At 42.2% G+C, this 20497-nt stretch overlaps 1 protein-coding gene across 5 annotated transcripts in view; it reads left to right on the forward strand.

Annotated features, from left to right (window-relative positions):
* cep43 (centrosomal protein 43) overlaps positions 1–18937 on the forward strand; it is a 40694-nt gene extending 21757 nt beyond the window's left edge. For 4 of the 5 annotated variants that reach the window (XM_083643339.1, XM_083643342.1, XM_083643341.1 and 1 more), the window contains 6 exons: positions 6865–6948; positions 7588–7697; positions 15084–15158; positions 15785–15818; positions 17949–18036; positions 18793–18937. In XM_083643339.1, coding sequence (XP_083499465.1) covers positions 6865–6948; positions 7588–7697; positions 15084–15158; positions 15785–15818; positions 17949–18036; positions 18793–18873 — 472 coding nt within the window. In that variant the 3' untranslated portion in view covers positions 18874–18937. The remainder of the gene's footprint in view (positions 1–6864; positions 6949–7587; positions 7698–15083; positions 15159–15784; positions 15819–17948; positions 18037–18792) is intronic. The other variant, XM_083643343.1, reaches the window with a different exon arrangement.
* The last annotated feature ends 1560 nt before the right edge of the window (positions 18938–20497 follow it).

A 20497-nucleotide genomic window follows, 5' to 3' on the forward strand; every position in this document is an offset into this window, starting at 1 on the left:
AATAAGTATCTTATTGTGAAATCACAGGACATTATCATGGGCAGAAAATAAAAACAATCAGAAAGAATAAGTATCTTATTGTGAAATCACAGGACATTATCATGGGCAGAAAATAAAAACAATCAGAAAGAATAAGTATCTTATTGTGAAATCACAGGACATTATCATGGGCAGAAAATAAAAACAGTCAGAAAGAATAAGTATCTTATTGTGAAATCACAGGACATTATCATGGGCAGAGAATAAAAACAGTCAGAAAGAATAAGTATCTTATTGTGAAATCACAGGACATTATCATGGGCAGAAAATAAAAACAATCAGAAAGAATAAGTATCTTATTGTGAAATCACAGGACATTATCATGGGCAGAGAATAAAAACAGTCAGAAAGAGTAAGTATCTTATTGTGAAATCACAGGACATTATCATGGGCAGAGAATAAAAACAGTCAGAAAGAATAAGTATCTTATTGTGAAATCACAGGACATTATCATGGGCAGAGAATAAAAACAGTCAGAAAGAATAAGTATCTTATTGTGAAATCACAGGACATTATCATGGGCAGAGAATAAAAACAGTCAGAAAGAATAAGTATCTTATTGTGAAATCACAGGACATTATCATGGGCAGAAAATAAAAACAGTCAGAAAGAATAAGTATCTTATTGTGAAATCACAGGACATTATCATGGGCAGAGAATAAAAACAGTCAGAAAGAATAAGTATCTTATTGTGAAATCACAGGACATTATCATGGGCAGAGAATAAAAACAGTCAGAAAGAATAAGTATCTTATTGTGAAATCACAGGACATTATCATGGGCAGAAAATAAAAACAGTCAGAAAGAATAAGTATCTTATTGTGAAATCACAGGACATTATCATGGGCAGAGAATAAAAACAGTCAGAAAGAATAAGTATCTTATTGTGAAATCACAGGACATTATCATGGGCAGAGAATAAAAACAGTCAGAAAGAATAAGTATCTTATTGTGAAATCACAGGACATTATCATGGGCAGAAAATAAAAACAGTCAGAAAGAATAAGTATCTTATTGTGAAATCACAGGACATTATCATGGGCAGAGAATAAAAACAGTCAGAAAGAATAAGTATCTTATTGTGAAATCACAGGACATTATCATGGGCAGAGAATAAAAACAGTCAGAAAGAATAAGTATCTTATTGTGAAATCACAGGACATTATCATGGGCAGAGAATAAAAACAGTCAGAAAGAATAAGTATCTTATTGTGAAATCACAGGACATTATCATGGGCAGAAAATAAAAACAGTCAGAAAGAATAAGTATCTTATTGTGAAATCACAGGACATTATCATGGGCAGAGAATAAAAACAGTCAGAAAGAATAAGTATCTTATTGTGAAATCACAGGACATTATCATGGGCAGAAAATAAAAACAGTCAGCCAGGTTTGGGAGGAGTCCGTTCCAAATTGATCCATTGCAAATCATTAATTACCTGCTGAAAACATTTGCATTCAGTCACGTAATCCATAGCTAAGGCGGAACGTTGACGCACAAGTATAAATATAATATATAAGTATAAATTGGCCTGTAATCTCTTGACTGTGTTGTTGTACCTGACCACAGTCGTCACTTTTAGGGTAGTCTCAATGCCAGACCCATGAGAGTTCTTACGCTGATACACTACGTTACTGCATGCTGCAGAGCTCTCTCTGGGTCTGGGACACTTTCCCTCAGCCGGCTGGGGTCGGAAGTGAACCGTTCACTTGGCCAGTCATATATATGCCAGTGATGGATTCAGTCCTCTCCAATCAGTAACGACTTTGCGATCAGACAACACGGGAGGCGCAGCCCATTTTTCGAACCGCTCTCTCATCGGTGCTACGACCTCTCACTCATTCAATTTCAACCCGCCTTCAAAAACCAGCAGTGGCTGTGAAGTGGCACAGACTCATTTATGTAGTATGCGGAGCGCAGCGATTCAACGTAATATTTGAGTCTGAGGAGAGACTACTTTTAGGGCTGCAAGTACCAATTATTTTCATTATCGATTATTCTGTCGATTATTTTCTCGACTAATTGATTAGTTGTTTGGTCTATAAAATGTTACAAAATGATGAAAAATGTTGATCTCCCCCAAGCCCAAGATGACGTCCTCAAATGTCTTCTTTTGTCCTGACCAACAGTTTACATTTAAGAAGCTGCAACCAGAGAAGTTTAGTCTTTCTCCCCCCCTTAACAATTACCGTAGTTTAAACAATTGATCCTTTATAAAAAATAGTTGGCCATTATACTTTCTGTCGGTTGACTAATCGATTAATCAACTCATCCTTGCAGCTCTAGTAAAAAAAAAATTGGTAATCAGATTATAGGAATCCCATTCCATGAAATCTGATCCTGCCCAGTCCTGGTCAGAGCTTCTGCTATACCTTCTCTGTAGTTTGGACTTTTGCTTCCTGTGCTCTCTCCTTTTCTCTTCTCCTGTCTTTCCTTTTCCCGTCTCTGTTTTTCTGTCTTGTCCCTGCCTGTCCTGCCCGGCTCCCAGCCTCTGTCCCTCTGTCCTTGCCTCGTCTTCCCTTATATCCCTACGTCTCGCTACCTGTACTGTCCCCCTGAGCTCTTACCTTGTCCTGCCTGTCATCTTGTATCCCTACAGTACCTCGTCCTATCTGTTGCCCCAAGTCCCTACCTTGCGTTACTGGTATTAGGGCTGCACAATATATCGTTTCAGCATCGTCATCGCGATGTGTGCATGTGCAAGAGTGACATCGCAAGTAAGGCAAATTAACTCAAACACGTCATGCTACAAATATTTTGCTGCTTAATACAAGAGGAAAACTCACACTGATCTAATTTTCCATGACTAATCTATAAGAGAAGTTTGATATAACATGATTTGTTATGTAAGCAGTGTTGGGAGTAACTAGATAATAACTAGTTACTGTAATTAAACTACTTTTTGGCAGTAAATATTAATCTAACTCATTACTTTTTTAAATGTAGTAACTCAATTACAATGACTGAAATTTAAATGGGCTAGTTACTAGTTACTTTAGGACATGAAAATAGTGGACAACTTCAGAGAGGATTATCCGGTTTAAGATCGTCAGACACTAGGTCTGATGAGCGGGGATGAGCGGGGAGAGATGCCACTTTCCAACCTGGCAAAAATGTTCCACATGCCGCAACTGCAGCCAGTTCCCCAGAGGCTAATGACATTGAGTAGACTATAAGCCCCAGAGTCTAATGACATTGAGGAGGCTATAAGCCCCAGAGTCTAATGACATTGAGGAGGCTATAAGCCCCAGAGGCTAATGACATTGAGTAGGCTATAAGCCCCAGAGGCTAATGACATGGAGTAGGCTATAAGCCCCAGAGGCTAATGACATTGAGGAGGCTATAAGCCCCAGAGGCTAATGACATTGAGTAGGCTATGAGCCCCAGTGCAGCCCTAAAGCCTGGATTATGCTTGACGCTTTGGCCGGCCGCACGGAAATGAGAGACACGGAAGCCTGACGAGGAAACGTGTGGAGCTTTATACTCTGTGTGGGTTTCTGCAGGCGGAATTGAGCGCGAGTCTTGAAAACTCCACTTTGTCCGCCCAGCCGCGTCCGCGTCCGCGTAGTTACAAAATTCGGCGTGCGCACGGCCGGTCGAAAACCGTCCGCACGGAGCCTTGCGGAGGGGCGTGTCTGCTGATTTGACGTCACTTTTCCGCGCGGACACTCGCGTTCCTCGCTGATGCGGAAAGCATAATGAGACCTTTACTGAGCTGTCCCCGTATTCCTACGTTGTTCTTGTCTGCCTACCTTGCATACATTGTTTTTACCTGTCCCACCTGTCTCCCTACCCTTTCTCTATCTCTCCCTACCTTGTCTCCCTTTCTTCCTACCTCATCCCCTCTGCCTCCCTACCTTCTCTTATTATAACTAGTATGCTAGTAGTGCTACTAGTATATTACTATACTGCCTGTTTCCATGTCCCTGTTCTTGTTTCCTTACCTCTTCCTACCTGTCTACCTATACTCTCTGTGTCCCTACCTCTTCCTACCTGTCTACCTATACTCTCTGTGTCCCTACCTCTTCCTACCTGTCTACCTATACTCTCTGTGTCCCTACCTCTTCCTACCTGTCTACCTATACTCTCTGTGTCCCTACCTCTTCCTACCTGTCTACCTATACTCTCTGTGTCCCTACCTCTTCCTACCTGTCTACCTATACTCTCTGTGTCCCTACCTCGTCCTACCTGTCCCTGCGATGCCCAGCCTGTCCCTCCTCCTTCCTGTTGTGTCTGTGAGGGAGGAGAGCCTCTCTGGGCCGGTCATCTCCCCCATGAGGCGAGGCACGAGCCTCAATGAGTGAGTCTGCACGGTCGACCTGCCCACCGTCCAATCGGATGACTCGCATCTTAGCATGGCAGGAAGTTAAATTAATGGAATTACCGTATTACCTCTAATATATTGGCCCGGGCCTATATTTAGCTCAGCTGCAAAGGGTGGGGAGGCCTTTATTGGAAGCAGGCTTATATCAGAGACAGGCCTTTTATTTCTAATTCCCTCTGTTTGTCAGTAGATTTGCTCATATTTTAGTACCAAACCTCCTTGTTTTCTGATTCTGTTGGGGTTCGTTAGGTAGCTCTTTTTTTTGGTAATGCATTACCGATAATTACGGTAATGGATGACGGCGTACTCCAGAGACTTCCGCCGACTGAGCGGGTATCCACTGTTATTTTTTCCTTCATTTTTCCCCCTCTGGCCTGTATTTGTTCGTGTTGGCCATGCCCCCACCATTATCGGAGACCAGCCACTATTAGAGGAAATACGGTAACAACACACAGTGGGTGGTCGATTCCAAAACGCATCACTTTCCCTATTTTCACAGCCAACTAGATGTATTATAGATTAGACTAGATATTGGTTAGTTGTAGTGTTGACTAACTTACCAGGTGCAAACATTTGACAGCATTTGTGTACGCTTATGACTGCTATTGATTCGCCAGCATGCATTTGAGAAGGGGGCGGGGTGTGTCTGTGTGTGTGTGGCCATTTGCCTGCTGCTTTAAAAACAAGTCATTTCTCTGTTGTGATTGGTCTGTTGTGATTGGTCTGCTGTGATTGGTCTGCATAGAAGTGGAACAGATTGTTCACGGTTACCATGGACATAAAGTGACATTATAAAAAAGGATGTTTCCGGTCCTTGATGATGATTGGCTGAGCCCCGTTGTAAAAAATACTCTATAAAAACACACCTGTGACCTCATCACAGTGCTACTGAGACTAACTGGGTCTGTGTATTGCTGCTGGGCAACCGTTCTGCTAAATGTCCCTGTGTGTTTGTTCTGTGAAACCCTGTCAGGTAAGTAGTGAGCGTTTTATAAAAGCAATAAACCCAGAGACGCCGTGGTTTAAACTTTACAGTGAGACTGGCCGTTTTGTGCATTCACACAATGTTTGTTTGAGGCTGTGAATCAAAAGAGAAATGACGTCCATAATCTCCATATCAGTGTAAAGTCCCCCCTGCAGGCGTTCACTGAGTGCGTCTACACGCCCACAAGCCCATAACTGGCAATAATCGGGTAATGACAATAATCTGAGTGACGCGTTCTCATGCACTTTAGTAAGTAGTGGGAACGCGCCTCAAAGTCCGTGAGTGTGGACATTGAAATCGGGCCATGCGGTGAATCAGAATCAGAAAACTTGAAATTGAGTCATGCTATTATTATAGTTGCTCACAATCAGGGAAACATTATAATAGACATCGGAATAGACCATAAAAACAATCAAATAGAAGAGTTATTTAGCGGATATACAATGAAGTGTCACAAAATACGTGCCTTCTCGGAAGAGTCAGCAGCTAGGTGTGTTTATCAGATTTCTCATACTCTGCATAACGGCCTTTATCCGATAAAGCCTATCGGAAGATGCTGCTTACATGACCACTTGAATAATCTGGTAACTCTATAAGTCAGATAATGATCGGTCTACTAGTGCACAATGTAAACGCACTCACTGACCACCTCCACAGAGTCAGATTAACCTTCACTGCCGACCAGCTGAGACTTTAAAGATGGCCTCCGTGGGGAAAGGAGGTGGCTGTAGCAGCAGCACAGAGCAACAGCAGACAGGAGAGAGATGAGAAGATAACACACACACGCACACACACGCGCACACACACACACACACACACACACACACACACACACACACACACACACAGTGTTAAGCTCGAGACTAGGATTTGACTCACTCTCGGTTTTCACTTTGTGAACACTCAGCTGTCCCAGATGGCATTAAGAACATGCATGTTTACAGTGGAATTTCCCTTTAACTAACTGATAACACTTCGTTTTACAGTCCCCTATTTACTTTACACAGTCAATATATGGCAAATTAAAGTATATTATTGCGTAATAGCACTGGTAAATACGTAGGTATGGTATTACCAGACTCTTACAATATCCCTTGTAACTGGTTATTCCATGCAATAAACACATAGATAGATAGATAGATAGATAGATAGATAGATTGATTGATTGATTCAGAACAGTTGATGGTAATAGTGGAGGTTTTTCTTAGTATTTCAGATGTAGTTTCTCTGTATTTACTTATAAAACCCAGTAATATACTATACTTACCAGATATTAACCTTAGTCATTTTAGGGAGCTGTGAAAGGAAGCGTTGCCATCTAACCTTCTGACTTCCAACTCAATTTACTTTCTGCATGGGTGTGCATAGTAGCTTAGTACTGTGTGTGTGTGTGTGTGTGTGTTTTTGTTTGTTTGTTTGTTTGTGTGTGTGTGTGTGTGTGTGTGTGTGTGTGTACTCTGTTCTTATGTCGTGTCTCTCTGTTTGTTTCTCTCTCTCTCTCTCTCTGGGCTCAGTCTGTCTCTCCTGGGCAGTGACTCAGAGGGCGAGCGAGACGATCCTCTCTCTGAACACAGTCACAAACAGAGCCACGGGCCCAGGTGAGCTGTGTCTCTACCTGTGTGTGTGTGTGTGTGTGTGGGTCTCTCTCTCTCTCTCTCTCTCTCTCTCTCTCTCTCTGTCTCTCTCTAACTCTGTGAAATTTACACAAACTTTTCAATTGTCGCAAATCAGATGCATTCCCATCAGCTGTGTTTAAATCGTCTTAGTTCATTTTATTTGACAACATTTTAAAACATACATGATCGGCTGAACATACCAGTCCCCAGATAAGATATTCAAAATTGCAGAGGATAAAAAAAAACACAAGAAAGCCCAAGGGCTTATTTCCATTTAATTGTCCTCTTTCACAGCAAGATGGCTGAGTGAATATGTCAAGAAGGACATTTTGAGAAGAAAAATAAAACATCCTATATGAAAAACCGAGCTCTGAAAACTCATCCATCGGGACAAAAAAACAGGAAGGGTCTTCAATGCATTTTATTGCAATAACCCGTTTCCGTTCAGCTTTTCTAATTCAATACATTATACTTCACACAAAAATCCTTGGATGATGACCCAACGATAGATTTTCACTGGTTTTCATCAGTTGATGGCCATCTAATGGTCGGTGGAGCTAGCGTACCTTAGCGGAGGTTAGCCTGTTGACTGAAGCAGAGTTTGTGCTGGTTGTTCCCCAGGCAGACGGAGGCGTCGGGGGCCAGAGAGAGCCCGGCGGGCTCCATGTCAGAGCCGGACGTCCGGAGGCCCGGGGGGGCCGGCAGCACCGAGCCCAGCCACAGCCGCAACGGTGAGAATACAACCACACATACTCATCTATTTAAAGTGAAACAACGTTTTACGGCCCTTCAAACCTAAACAAACTTGTTTATTTTCTTCCTATTTTTTTTATATATATTTTTTTACATTTCTTTGAAGTATCTTTTAGCGCAGACAGAGCTCTTCATACAAGGAATATCAGTTTGTAAGAGCTAAAAATGACTTTGAGCCATAAATATTTGTATTGTTTGTAAGTCCTACTCTTCAAGAATATGTCTAAGATGTAAGAATAACAATAAAAGTTTGTTTGCATTTGAACGACCCAAAAAATTTGCATAGTATATGATAGTATATGATTACATCACATTAGCCTTTATTTGGACAATCACTAGGTATTAATATATTCATATACATTTCCATTTTAGTTACATATAGTTATGACACAGACATACTTCATAGTTAGATGACCTGTGTACATACACAGACAGACGTATTTAGATAACTTGTACCATACATTTGCAGCTCCTCTCTATCGCACACTGTGTCCTGTCACCGTGCCACGGTGCTCTCTACAGGGCCAGAATAACAGATAGGTTGAGTCTACAGAGTGGCCTTCAAGTGTGCGTCAAGACGAAATGATGGAGCCAGGAGTCAGAAGAAGTCGTCTGATATGATGTATTGAACAAAGATCTTGGCCAAGAGATGCACTCTTGTATATTCACGGATGGATACACAGGCTTACATACATTGAACAGATACTCAAAGATACTTATAGGACACACATCAGATTACATGTCTTGACGCACATCAGATTACATGTCTTGACGCACACTGGAAGGCCATTCTGTAGACTCAACCTATCTGTTATTCTGGCCCTGCAAAGAGAGCACCGTGGCAAGATGACAGGGCACAGTGTGCGATCGAGAGGAGCTGCAAATGTAAGGTACAAGTTATCTAAATACGTCTGTCTGTGTATGTACACAGGTTATCCAAATATGATGTCTATCTGTGTATGTACACAGGTCATCTAACTATGAAACAAGAGTGCATCTCTTGGCCAAGATCTTTGTTCAATACATCATATCAGACGACTTCTTCTGACTCCTGGCTCCATCATTTCATTTCAACTGGTTTCCTTCAAGTGGTTCACTGTTTACCTTTTGGCTGTGGACAATTTCATTCTCTATCAGTATACCTTTAACAAAGGACTGAACGTTTAGTCTAGCAGAAAGGGCCCTCAGATTTCGAGATACCCCTACCCGAGGTAGAACAAAACACAACAATGATTTTTCTTATCTTTAGGGGTTCCCATTAATGAAATTGATTGTTGTCAAAATTTATTTTGGGGGAAAAAATGTTTTTTGGGCTGTTCTTTAGAACTACCCCAATCCCTGAAAAAGAGCCAAATTAGGCCAGTCCGGATAGGGGAAAGGTGACAAAAAAGCCCATAACTTGAGAATGCTCACTCTTTTCCTCATCAGATTTGCTGAGGTATGAACCAGGTGGCTGCCCTACATCACCAAATAGTCAGAAAATGATTTACCTAAAAAGATCATGAATTATAGTCCTGTAAACACAGCTTTAGTTTAGGCGGAAATTGTTCTTTGTGGTGACAGGAACATAGGACTCCATCACTTTTCTCTCATTTATCAGAAAAACAGAAATCCCTAAACAATATACCATTACTGAATTGTCTAGGGTGCTATTGAACACTGACCAGTAGTTGTATGGAGATATCTGGTACCGTTCTATTGCAAATGAGATTTCTTTAGACATAGGCCTACTACCTCTTCTCTGAAACAGTCAAATTAGGTCATTCCGAATGGGGGATAAGTGGCATAATACTACTACCGGTACTACTACTACTACTAATAATAATAATACATTTTATTTGGTGACACCTTTCAAAACACCAAGGTCATTGTACAGTGCATAAAAGAGACATAACATTCTAAAAGATCATACATAAAAACAACAAGCATGGCAAACACTGAGTAGGCCAGTTTGAACAGGTGGGTTTTGATGTGGGATTTGAATGTGGTGATGGAGTCAGACTGTTGGATGCAAGGAGTTCCAGAGTCTGGGTACAGAGCAGCTGAAGGCCCTAGCACCCATGGTACTGAGGCGAGAGGGGGGGACGTTCAGGAGGCCAGCTGCAGAAGAGCGTAGGGAGTGGGAAGGGGTGTATTCCTGGAGGAGGTCAGAGAGATAGGTGGGGGGTAGGTTGTGTAGGGCTTTGTAAGTGAGTAGAAGGTTTTTGAAGTCGATCCGGTAGTGAATGGGGAACCAGTGGAGTTGAATGAGGACAGGGGTGATGTGTTCAGATGATTTAGTGCAGGTGATGATCCAGGCATTTGGAGTCTGTTGAGCAATTTGGTGGGTCGGCCAGAGAGAAGAGAGCTGCAGTAATCAATCTGGGATGTAACAAATGTGTGGATGAGGACTTCGGTGCTGTGTTGGGACAGGGATGGGCGGAGTCTGGAGATGTTGCGGATGTGGAAGAAAGCAGACCGGGTGATGTTTTTTATGTGGGGTGCAAAGGAAAGGGTGCTAGAATGGTCTAGAAAGGTCTAGAATGACGCTGAGTTTCTTGACTTGGGTGGACAAGGGAACAGGGAAGCTGTCAATGATGATGTTTGGGGCAGTGGTGTTTTGAGCTTTGGAGAGGATGTTTTTGGAGCCGATGAGCAGGGCCTCGGTTTTACTGCCGTTTAACTTCAGGAAGTTCCTGCTCATCCAGCTCCTGATGTCCTGGAGGCATGCGGTGAGGGAGGTGGGAGGAAGAGCGGTGGTGGGTTTGGTGGAGATATAGACCTGGGTATCATCGGCGTAGCAGTGAAACTGAACACCATGGTGACGGAGGATTTTACCCAGGGGGAGGAGGTAGATGATGAATAGGAGTGGACCCAATACTGACCCCTGGGTCAAACGGCAGAACACCCGGACGTGTGGTTCCCTAGTTGGACAAACTGTTGTCTGTCGGTGAGGTAGGATGCAAACCAGGAAAGTGCAACACCAGTGATTCCAATGTTCGCCAGGTGCTCCAGAAGTAGTGGGTGGGAGATGGTATCGAAAGCAGTGGAGAGGTCAAGGAGGATGAGGATGGTGAGGAGTCCAGAGTCAGCTGCACGGAGGAAGTCGTTAGTGATTCTTACCAGGGCTGTTTCAGTGCTGTGATTAGGGCGGAAACCATATTGAAATGGTTCGTGGAGGATGTTTGAGTCGAGGTGGGACTGGAGTTGGGCGGCAATCACCCTCTCAAGAGTTTTGGAGATGAAGGGGAGGTTGGAGATGGGACGGTAGTGGTTCAGGTCAGATGGGTACTGTAGGTTAAGTTATATATATATACTGTGTATATATATATATATATATATATAAAACATATATTTTTTTAGGCCTAGAATAATAAGATAAGATAATCCTTTATTTGTCCCACAAGGGGAAATTACAGTGCTACAGCAGCAAGTGGACAGGGTTAAAAAAGAGACGGCAACATAATAGCACGTATAGTCAACAAAAGTAAAAACAGAATATAACAATTACACAAGTAAAAATTGCATTCAAAAGTAAAAAATTACATTAAAATTACATTCAAAAGTGCTGGATAAAAGTGCATTTAGTAGCCAATTGAGCCAAATGAGAGCAGCAATTTAAACCATTCTTCAATCAGGAGTGTACAGAATTCAAAGGTCTGACAGCCGCTGCGAGGAAAGAACTCCGAAAATGTGTTTGCAACATGTAATTGTAACTTTGTAATCTTTTCTCTCCCATAAGTGCAATAAAAAAAATTGAAAAAAAGCATAGCAACATGCAATAAGGTCATTCATTTGTTAGAAGTGAAGTGACTTAAGAGTAGTCAAAAATGATTCCCAGATAGCCTAAGTGTTTTTCTAACATGCTGTGACTATGTACATTCTGAGCTGTAAATAGACTTGAGATTTAGGTGATGGGGCTCATACGAGCCTGTGTTTGTTGCAAACATTTCCTGTTGTGGTCACAGGGGTGCTGGAGATCTTTGTATCTGGCCGAGGGTTACGTCATCTCATAGTCCCCCTATGCGTGCTGCAGAAAGCCATCAGATGGAAAGTTAAACTGCTTTTTGTTTGGTTGTGGTTAACACCTCTCTCTGTGTATGTGAGTGTAAATGTGTTAAATGTCAGTGTTTATTTTAGGTTAGGTTCTGAAGAACAAACATACCCGCAGTCTGCAACTGACAAGGATGACATAACAAAGTCACAGACTTATTTCCATTGTGGTTCTTGATCTTATGGCAGTGAAGATGACGAAAATCTGAATGGCTCGGCCGACTCAAACAATAAAACTGACAACTAAACAGGAGATGAAGAATTCATCAGATTTCAATAACAGTGAAAAACAAAAATGTAGCAGGCTACCATTCTTATGCATTTAAGTTGTCCGAAAGCCAGGTTTTTACCTTTTCTTTTTAAAAGATGCTGGTTTCCGGTACTTTTTATAAGTAAAGGTAGCTTGTTCCAATGCACCGCACCAGAAAATTAAAACATGTTGGTTTTAAACCTCGGCAGGCACAGGTCAGCAATGCTGGCTCGGGTGTGGTGCGCATGAGCATCACCGCTCCTCAGGAAGTGGTCTTTGAGGTACTCGGGAGCTCGGCTGTTATAAATATTGTGGACCACAAGGACCACTAAACTGACTCAAATTAGACCACGGACCCCCATCTGATCATATTTTGTCCCAGGGTTCCCCTTCTGATAAGATGTTTGCCTTTTAGATGTTTTTATTACAGACAGTGTATGAAACCCATGACCAAAACAGTTATTAGTCAAGTATGGGGGCAAGTATAATAGTAATCATAATACATTTGTTTTATGGTAGCCCCAAATCTCAGTGCTTCATTTCATTTCATTTCATTTCATAAACAAAAACAGGAGAACAGACTAGAAAACAAAATAACCAAGGCAAAAATAAAACGGAACAGAGGAATAAAAAGTGGCTGCTCATTTGACCCGGTATATGGACACTTGTTTCACAGTTTTTGCAATCCTTACAATTGCAGTCCATGGAGTATAAGCTTGTGAATGTGCCCCAGACTCCCAAACACTGGCACAATAATTTGGTAGGGTCATAATACGTTCAACAAAGGGCTGATACTGTATTTCATATTAAATATTTGGACTTTGGCTGTGAAACAAGTGTCCATATACCAGGTCAAATGAGCAGCCACTTTGTATTCCTCTGTTCGGTTTATCTTTGCGTTGGTTATTTTGTTTTCCAGTCTGTTCTCCTGTTTTTGTTTATGAAAGGAAATAAAGCACTGAGATTTGGGGCTACCATAAAACAAATGTATTATGATTACTATTATACTTGTGTTATTTTGTCATGTCAAGACAGGAGATACTACTGATTTATATAGTTTGGATTCATGTTCCAGTTTCAATAAAACTTCCAATATTTACACCTTGTATTTCTATGTTTTAGAGGCTTGTAATTTAGATAAACATTTATAACTTATAGGCTATTATGCCACTTATCCCCCATTCAGAATGACCTAATTTGACTGTTTCAGAGAAGAGGTAGTAGGCCTATGTCTATTGAATTCTCATTTACAATAGAACGGTACCAGATATCTCCGTACAACTACTGGTTAGTGTTCAATAGCACCCTAGACAATTCAGTAATGGTATATTTTTTAGGGATTTCTGTTTTTCTGATAAATGAGAGAAAAGTGATGGAGTCCTATGTTCCTGTCACCACAAAGAACAATTTCCGCTTAAACTAAAGCTATGTTTACAGGACTATAATTCATGATCTTTTTAGGTAAATCATTTTCTGACTATTTGGTGATGTAGGGCAGCCACCTGGTTCATACCTCAGCAAATCTGATGAGGAAAAGAGTGAGCATTCTCAAGTTATGGGCTTTTTTGTCACCTTTCCCCTATCCGGACTGGCCTAATCTGACTCTTTTTCAGGGATTGGGGTAGTTCTAAAGAACAGCCAAAAAACATTTTTTCCCCCAAAATAAATTTTGACAACAATCAATTTCATTAACTCATTGAGTGCCAGCCACTTTTGGAGAACGGACGCTCCCAGTGCCAAAGTTTCAGAGCTTTTTTCAGTGATTTCTCGAGGCCCACAGAATATTGTGTGATATTACTATGTAAACACTGAACACGCAAAAAGAACGATGAGACTCTCTTCTATCATCAGCAAAAACAGGTTTATTGATATAATTTTCCGTTCTTTAGTTATCAGCCGGAGAAGATAGCTTGATTTAACCAAAAACAGCCGTTTTTTTCTAGAAGCTGAGATAATGACCCTTTTGTGAAATTAAACATTTCAAGCACATCACTGACTCTGAAGCTAATTTTCTGATGTAGTCACACCTCAAAAATAATTTCCTTCAATAAAACAGTGAAGGCCAGGGAATTTTGTTTGGCAGAATAATATTTTTTAGCTGCAACCAGCAGCGCTGGCCCCTGCGTGCGCTGCTGGTTGCAGCTTCTTGCTGGTCTTGATTTGCTGCTGGTGGGCATCGGATATTCTGGCTTGCGTTTGCCAATCCTGTCCTGCTGTCTGGGTCTGTCTGGGTCAGTGTTGTGTGCTGCTCTGCGTGCCCCCCCCCTCCCACCCCTCAACTGCAAACCCCTCCTCCGTAGGAGTGTCTGGTGGCTCTCTGCTGAGTTTGCTGTGCACAGTGAAGGGTGCGCTACATCCAGCTTTTTTACAGCGTTCCGCGTGTGTTTGTCACCGGCTCCCATGCTTCCAGTTGAGAATAATAACAACTCCACGGCTGATCATGCCGATGGGCTGTCGCAGCGGACACGGAGGAGCTCAATTGTGGGAGCAGATTGGCTGCTGCAGGCACAGCTAACGTTATGCTTCATGCATATCGATGCATACGGATGCGATGCGATATCCGTTTCCCCAACGACTTCTTCTCTGTTTTTCTCTGCCTTTCTGTAATCTGGAGAGCACTGTCGCCACCTAAGGGTTCTGTAAAATAGGTTATAGACCTCCAATAGCTACAATATTTGTACAGGAGATAAAGGAAGCTTTGATCCACGTCCCACCGTCAAAAAACGTATTGGACGTCGATCGACGTCCTTGGCACTCTACGTCACTATTTACTTGGACGTCGATCGACGTCCTTGGCACTCAATGAGTTAATGGGAAACCCTAAAGATAAGAAAAATCATTGTTGTGTTTTGTTCTACCTCGGGTAGGGGTATCTCAAAAACTAAAGCCTTTTTTGAGGACTTGCTGCTAGACTAGTTATCATGATGGCATCTACTGTCTGTTCTATGTACTGTACGTATGTCCATTTATTTATATGATGATGTGTGTCGGTTGTGTTGACTACTGTTGCAGACCAAATTGCCCCTCAGAGACAATAATTCACTCCAGTCTGAGGGTTTCTTCCTGTCTTGGCTCCTTGTAGGAAACTCGACCTCCAGAGAGAAAGGAGCCAGAGGCTTGAAGGCGGTGAACGATAAAGCTGGATCTCTGCTTTTGGGTACGCTGGGTCGGTTTGGCTGTTTAGTGCGCCACTTATTTCATGTACCGTATTTCCCCTAAGAGTGGCAAATTAAAACGTTAGGTTAAACTCACCCCACTTTGAGAACCACTGTGGCACATGGGTCTCGTCAGTGACGGGATCTTCCACGACACCCATGTCAGAACACAGCTGGCGGAAGTCTCTGGAGCATGCCGTCGCCGATTACCGTAATTTATCGTAGTGCATTGCAGTAACAAAAAACGTCCAACGACGAACCCCAACAGAAGCAGGTCAGAAAACAAGGAGGCTTAAAATATGAGTAAATATACTTGTCAAACAGAGGGAATTCGAAATAAAGGTCTGTTTCTAATATAAGCCTGCTTCCAATCAAGTACCCTCTGCAGGTGAGCTAAACAAAAGCCTGGGCGAATATTTGAGCAAATACGGTAAACCCAGTTCAAGTCTCAGTAACATGAAAGTGTCACCTAGTGTCAAAGAGACTGACCTTCATACAGTGGTTGTATTTTCCTTTCCTGTTAATGAAGCAAATGCATGCTAAAGCAGTAGACGGCGAAGTGCTGCCTTGACACACTGCATATTTCTTTACACACGTTTTTTATTTTAACTCTTCTTTCTTCCTACAGATGATGATGTTGACTATGATGATGACTTTAACAGGTGAGGCTGGCGTAATGTCATGTTTATACATGAGAGTTTAGAGTGTAATGAGTGTAATTAACGATTATATTGGTCAATAAAATGTCAGAAAATGGTGAAAAATGTCTGACGTGTTTCCCAAAGTCCAAGGTGACATCCTCAAATGCCTTGTTTTGTCCACAACCCAAAGATATTCAGCTTAAGCCCTTTTCCCACATGCGCTTTGTACCGCAAAATGACCGGAACGTGGTCAAATGGCTGCATGTGGGAAAGGCGCCGTGCCGGTATAAGCGCGACCCCGTCGTCGCGGCCATTTCACCAGTTTTGAGCTAGTCAGAAGAGCGGTATGCCGCGATAGACAGACAGGTGAGAAAGGGGTCCAGTCATTTTCCGCTATCAGTGGGCTGTGACTTCGTGGACCAGGTTGCACACAGTAGACAGTCCAACACCAAATACACAGCTGATTGTTCGATATTCCCCTGGTGTTGCGTACCACCAAAGGACTATTGCCAGTCGCAAACGCGCTTCCAGTGGTTTTCGCCACCGGGTGATCTTGCGTGCGGGTCGGACCAGACTCAGCACGTAATACCGGGACATGCGAAAATGACGCTTCCATTCCACGTCGTCAAAATTGTTCAGAGCATCTTCCCAAAATAAATTCCCTCCTGGTCTCTCTCGCTTCCAGACGGCTCTAGTCTCACGCAGCAGCGCAGAGGTACATAACACTGTCATGATCTGTCCCCGGTTTAGTCTATCTTCATATTCTGCACGATGTTGAGCGGAGAAGACTACGAACATTAATCTGTTTCTGTTCGCACGTATATCCCCTTTCCATTTTCGCCTTAATTTGTCTGCGTCGCTGTCTACGTTTGAGGAAAAAGCGCGTCAGCAATATTATCAAAAGAGTGGACGCCGGCTCCATGTGTGTTTGTTGTTTTTTTCTGACTGGCCTCAGTGGCCTGCAGCACAGACCCCAGGCCACTCTCCTCCGCCCCCCGCCCGCTCCGCCGCACCCCACCCCACCCCCCAACATACCGGCTATTTGACGACTAGATTCTCACTTGCGAACGCTGAGGTGTGAAGGGAAATTCAGGGAAATGTCCGATATTGACTTACAGGTAATTTTCCGGTACGCATGTGGGAAAAGGGCTTTACTGTCATGGAGGAGTAAAGAAACCAGAAAGTATTCACATTTAAAGGCAGTATAATGTGAGTTGTTTAGCCCACTAGATGTCAGCATCAGACGTAAACAAATAGTCTTATGACACATCTTCCAACGCTACATTGCTCTCCCAGCTGTCTGCTGTGTGTGTGCACTAGACCAGAGGTTCTCAAATGTTTTTCAGCCAACGACCCCTTACAAGATAGAAAATATACCGGGGGCCCCCTCATTCTGATTTGTGATTTTGGGCTAAACTTAATTGTTTCCACGGTAACGGGCTTGACTTTTAAATTGATAGGTTTGTTAGATTAGAATGTAATCCATGAACCATTTTAGATTTAAAGCATAACATATTTTCGTTGAACTATGAAGCTTTTGCACACACAAAAGAGGTTTTATTTTTATTTTCCTGAAAACCTTTCACGGATCCCCTGACAAAGTGCCACGGACCCCCCAGGGATCCAGGGACTCCATTTGAGAACCGCTGCACTAGACAGCCTGTGCCCCCTGGCAATACGGCCGTGTGTGGAGTGGACACTATGCAGAGCGAGGTGTGTGTGTGTGGGGGGGTGGGGAGTCGCATGAAGGCCACACACACACACGCCACACGCACAAAGGAGCGAGCGGCTGGTATGGCTTGGAAAATGAGCCTGGATTTCACAACACAGATGGGGCGTGGCTTCCTTCACTGCTCAGAACAGCATCAGTCGCCTGTCTTGCAAAACATACATAGTAGTGTTTTGCTGGCATCTAGTAGAGCTGAATATCGTATTTAGAATCGATTATCAAAATAGTTGGAGATACAATTAATCGATGAACCTTTTGCAGCTCTATGTGAAACTGATATAACACTGAGAAAAAAAATCACTCATACCCAAGAAGATGCTTATAAAACCATCTCATTCAAAAGAAAGAAAGCGAGTAGACTGCTGGCCCAGCCGCTTGGACTTGACTTGACGTTGGCTTGTGTTTTGGGTCTCGTCCTCCAGTCATCGGTCGGATCTCTCCAAGAGCGAGCTGAGCATCGGGGAGGAGATCGAGGAGGTTTCCATCGAGGGACCAGACACCAGTGAGAAGGTGACCACACCCCTCAAATGAATGCAGTCACCGAATGGAGATTTGCTTAACTTTTCTCTGTGTATCAAGATGGTCAAATTGAGCTATCTTTGTACACTGACTGTAAGCCAATCATATCTTTGTATACTGACTGTAAACCAATCAGAGTATGCTGGAGGTGATTGATCTCTATCTCACAGCAGTAGTATTTTCAGCACTAGTGTTTCTATGCAAAGTCAAGTAAAAAAAATCGTAGTTCTTAGTTGGGACAGTTCATCCCAAGATCAAAAACACATATTTTTGTTGGATTTATCCATCTAAATTTAAATCGTTATGGTGTTTGTTGCTGAGTTTTGGAGATATCAACTGTATATATCGACCTTCTCTCGAATACTGTACAATGGAACTGGATGTAGGAACTATTTTCTTTTGAATGACCTACACCCGCTAGCTGCAGCAGCTAGCTAGTGGGTGTATTTCCGGCAAAAGAAAATAGCTCACACATGAAACTCTTGACTAACCGGGTCATGATTTTGTGGACAGAAACATAGCTGTTGAGGGGTTTTTTTTCGTGTGTGTGTGTGTGTTTATCTTATACCTTATAAGATATATACAGTATGGGCTAAGATATATATATAATTGAACAACAATAAGAGTAAAAACAGTACAGGAAATATGAACATGTATTGCAAGCCAATCAGAAATGAGGATGTGTTTTCAATCGTTAAGTAAGAAGGGGTAAAAGTCAAGTAAAAATGGGACTGTTTTGAATTTCAGTTTGATGACATCACGCAGGATCTGACCGTGTCTCAGCTCAGCCAGACGCACGGAGCCGACTACATGGAGGAGGTGGCCTGACCTCTGACCTCTCACCTCTTTCTACTGTTAATATTTATGTCTGTACAGTTTCATGGAGTTAATAAACGACTGCTATTTGAGAGGATGGTTTTTGCAGACTGTTATTTCACTGCTTTTAACTTGTTTTTCTTACTTGAATGTAAAGTTTTTTTAAAGTATTTTGAGTGAGTTTCATGTTGGGCTGGGCAAATATTGACATTATATTGATATCGTGATATGAGACTAGGCTTAGATTTTGGATATGGTAATACTGTATTGTGATATGGCATGAGTGTTGTCTTTTCCTGGTTTGAAAGGGTGCATTACAGTAAAGTGATGTCAATTTCTGAACTTACCAGACTCTTCTAGCTGTGCTATTATTTGCCCTTACTCACTTAGTTTCAGTTTCAGTTTATTTAAAGAAAGGACAGTACACATTAATCAACATTACTGTAAATGCGCCAGTTTTAGCCAACTGGCTAATTCGCAACTGTAGTCCTTTTGGCAAGATGTTATAAAACCATACACCTAAAACAGAAGCATTAAAAGTAAAACACAATATTTACAACACAATCCAAAATAATAGTAAAAACAATAATACAATACACAATTAACTGATTACAAGTGGTCACATGTTTGATTTGTAAATAGCCAGGTCTTGAGTTTTTTTGTAAAGGTGTGGTAGGTAGCACAGTATCTTATATCAGTTGGTATGATGTTCCAAAACTGAGTGGCTCTGACTGAAAAACAGGATTGACTGAAGGAGCTGGACCTAAACGGCACAGTACAGTCCCCCCTCTGGGAAGATCTTGTGGACCTATTATGAGATGTTTTTTGTTTGACAAAAGTACTGAGAGGTGGCGGGGCCTTACCATTTAAAATTTTAAACCGTAGGCAGGCATCAGTGAATTTTGTCAGGTTTTCCCAGCTGAGGATTCTGTACTTGCTGAGGATGTAACAGTGGTGGTAAGTATACGGTTTTCGGTCCAGCACCTTGAGAGTCTGCTTGTACAGAGAGAGAATGGGTTTCATGGTTGTGTTTTTTGCATGGGTCCAGCTAGTCATACAGTACATGAGATGGGAGATGATCATTGCGTTCATATAGAGAATCGCAGCAGTAGATGTTAAACAATTCCTCATGTATCTGGCAGTCTGTATTACTCTTTTTACCTGCTTTTTGAAAGATAGTGTAGAGTCAAGGATAATGCCAAGATATTTAAAATGAGAGACTATTTGGATTGGCTCTCCAGCAACAAACACTTCAGGATTACCAGATGTTGAATTTGATTTTGTGAAGTACATACAAACTGTCTTCTGCACATTAAGACACAGTTGAGACTCTGTAAGCCAGTTGCTGACATTCACCATTGCAGCGTTTAGTTTAACAGCTGCCAGTTCTTTCGTTTTTGCATGAATATAGATAACGGTGTCATCAGCATACATTTGAACTTCACACTCTGTGCAAACAGATGGAAGATCATTTATAAATAAACTGAATAGGAGAGGCCCGAAGATGGATCCCTGGGGCACACCCATTTCATTGCTCAGAAAGGGTGATGTTTCACCTCTGACCCTAACACATTGAATTCTATCAGCAAGACAAGACTTAACCCACTTCAGTGCGCCAATGGAGAAATTATAGTTA

The sequence above is a fragment of the Poromitra crassiceps genome, assembly GCF_964638095.1.
Source record: "Poromitra crassiceps genome assembly, chromosome: 9".
NCBI classification, from domain to species: Eukaryota; Metazoa; Chordata; class Actinopteri; order Beryciformes; family Melamphaidae; genus Poromitra; species Poromitra crassiceps.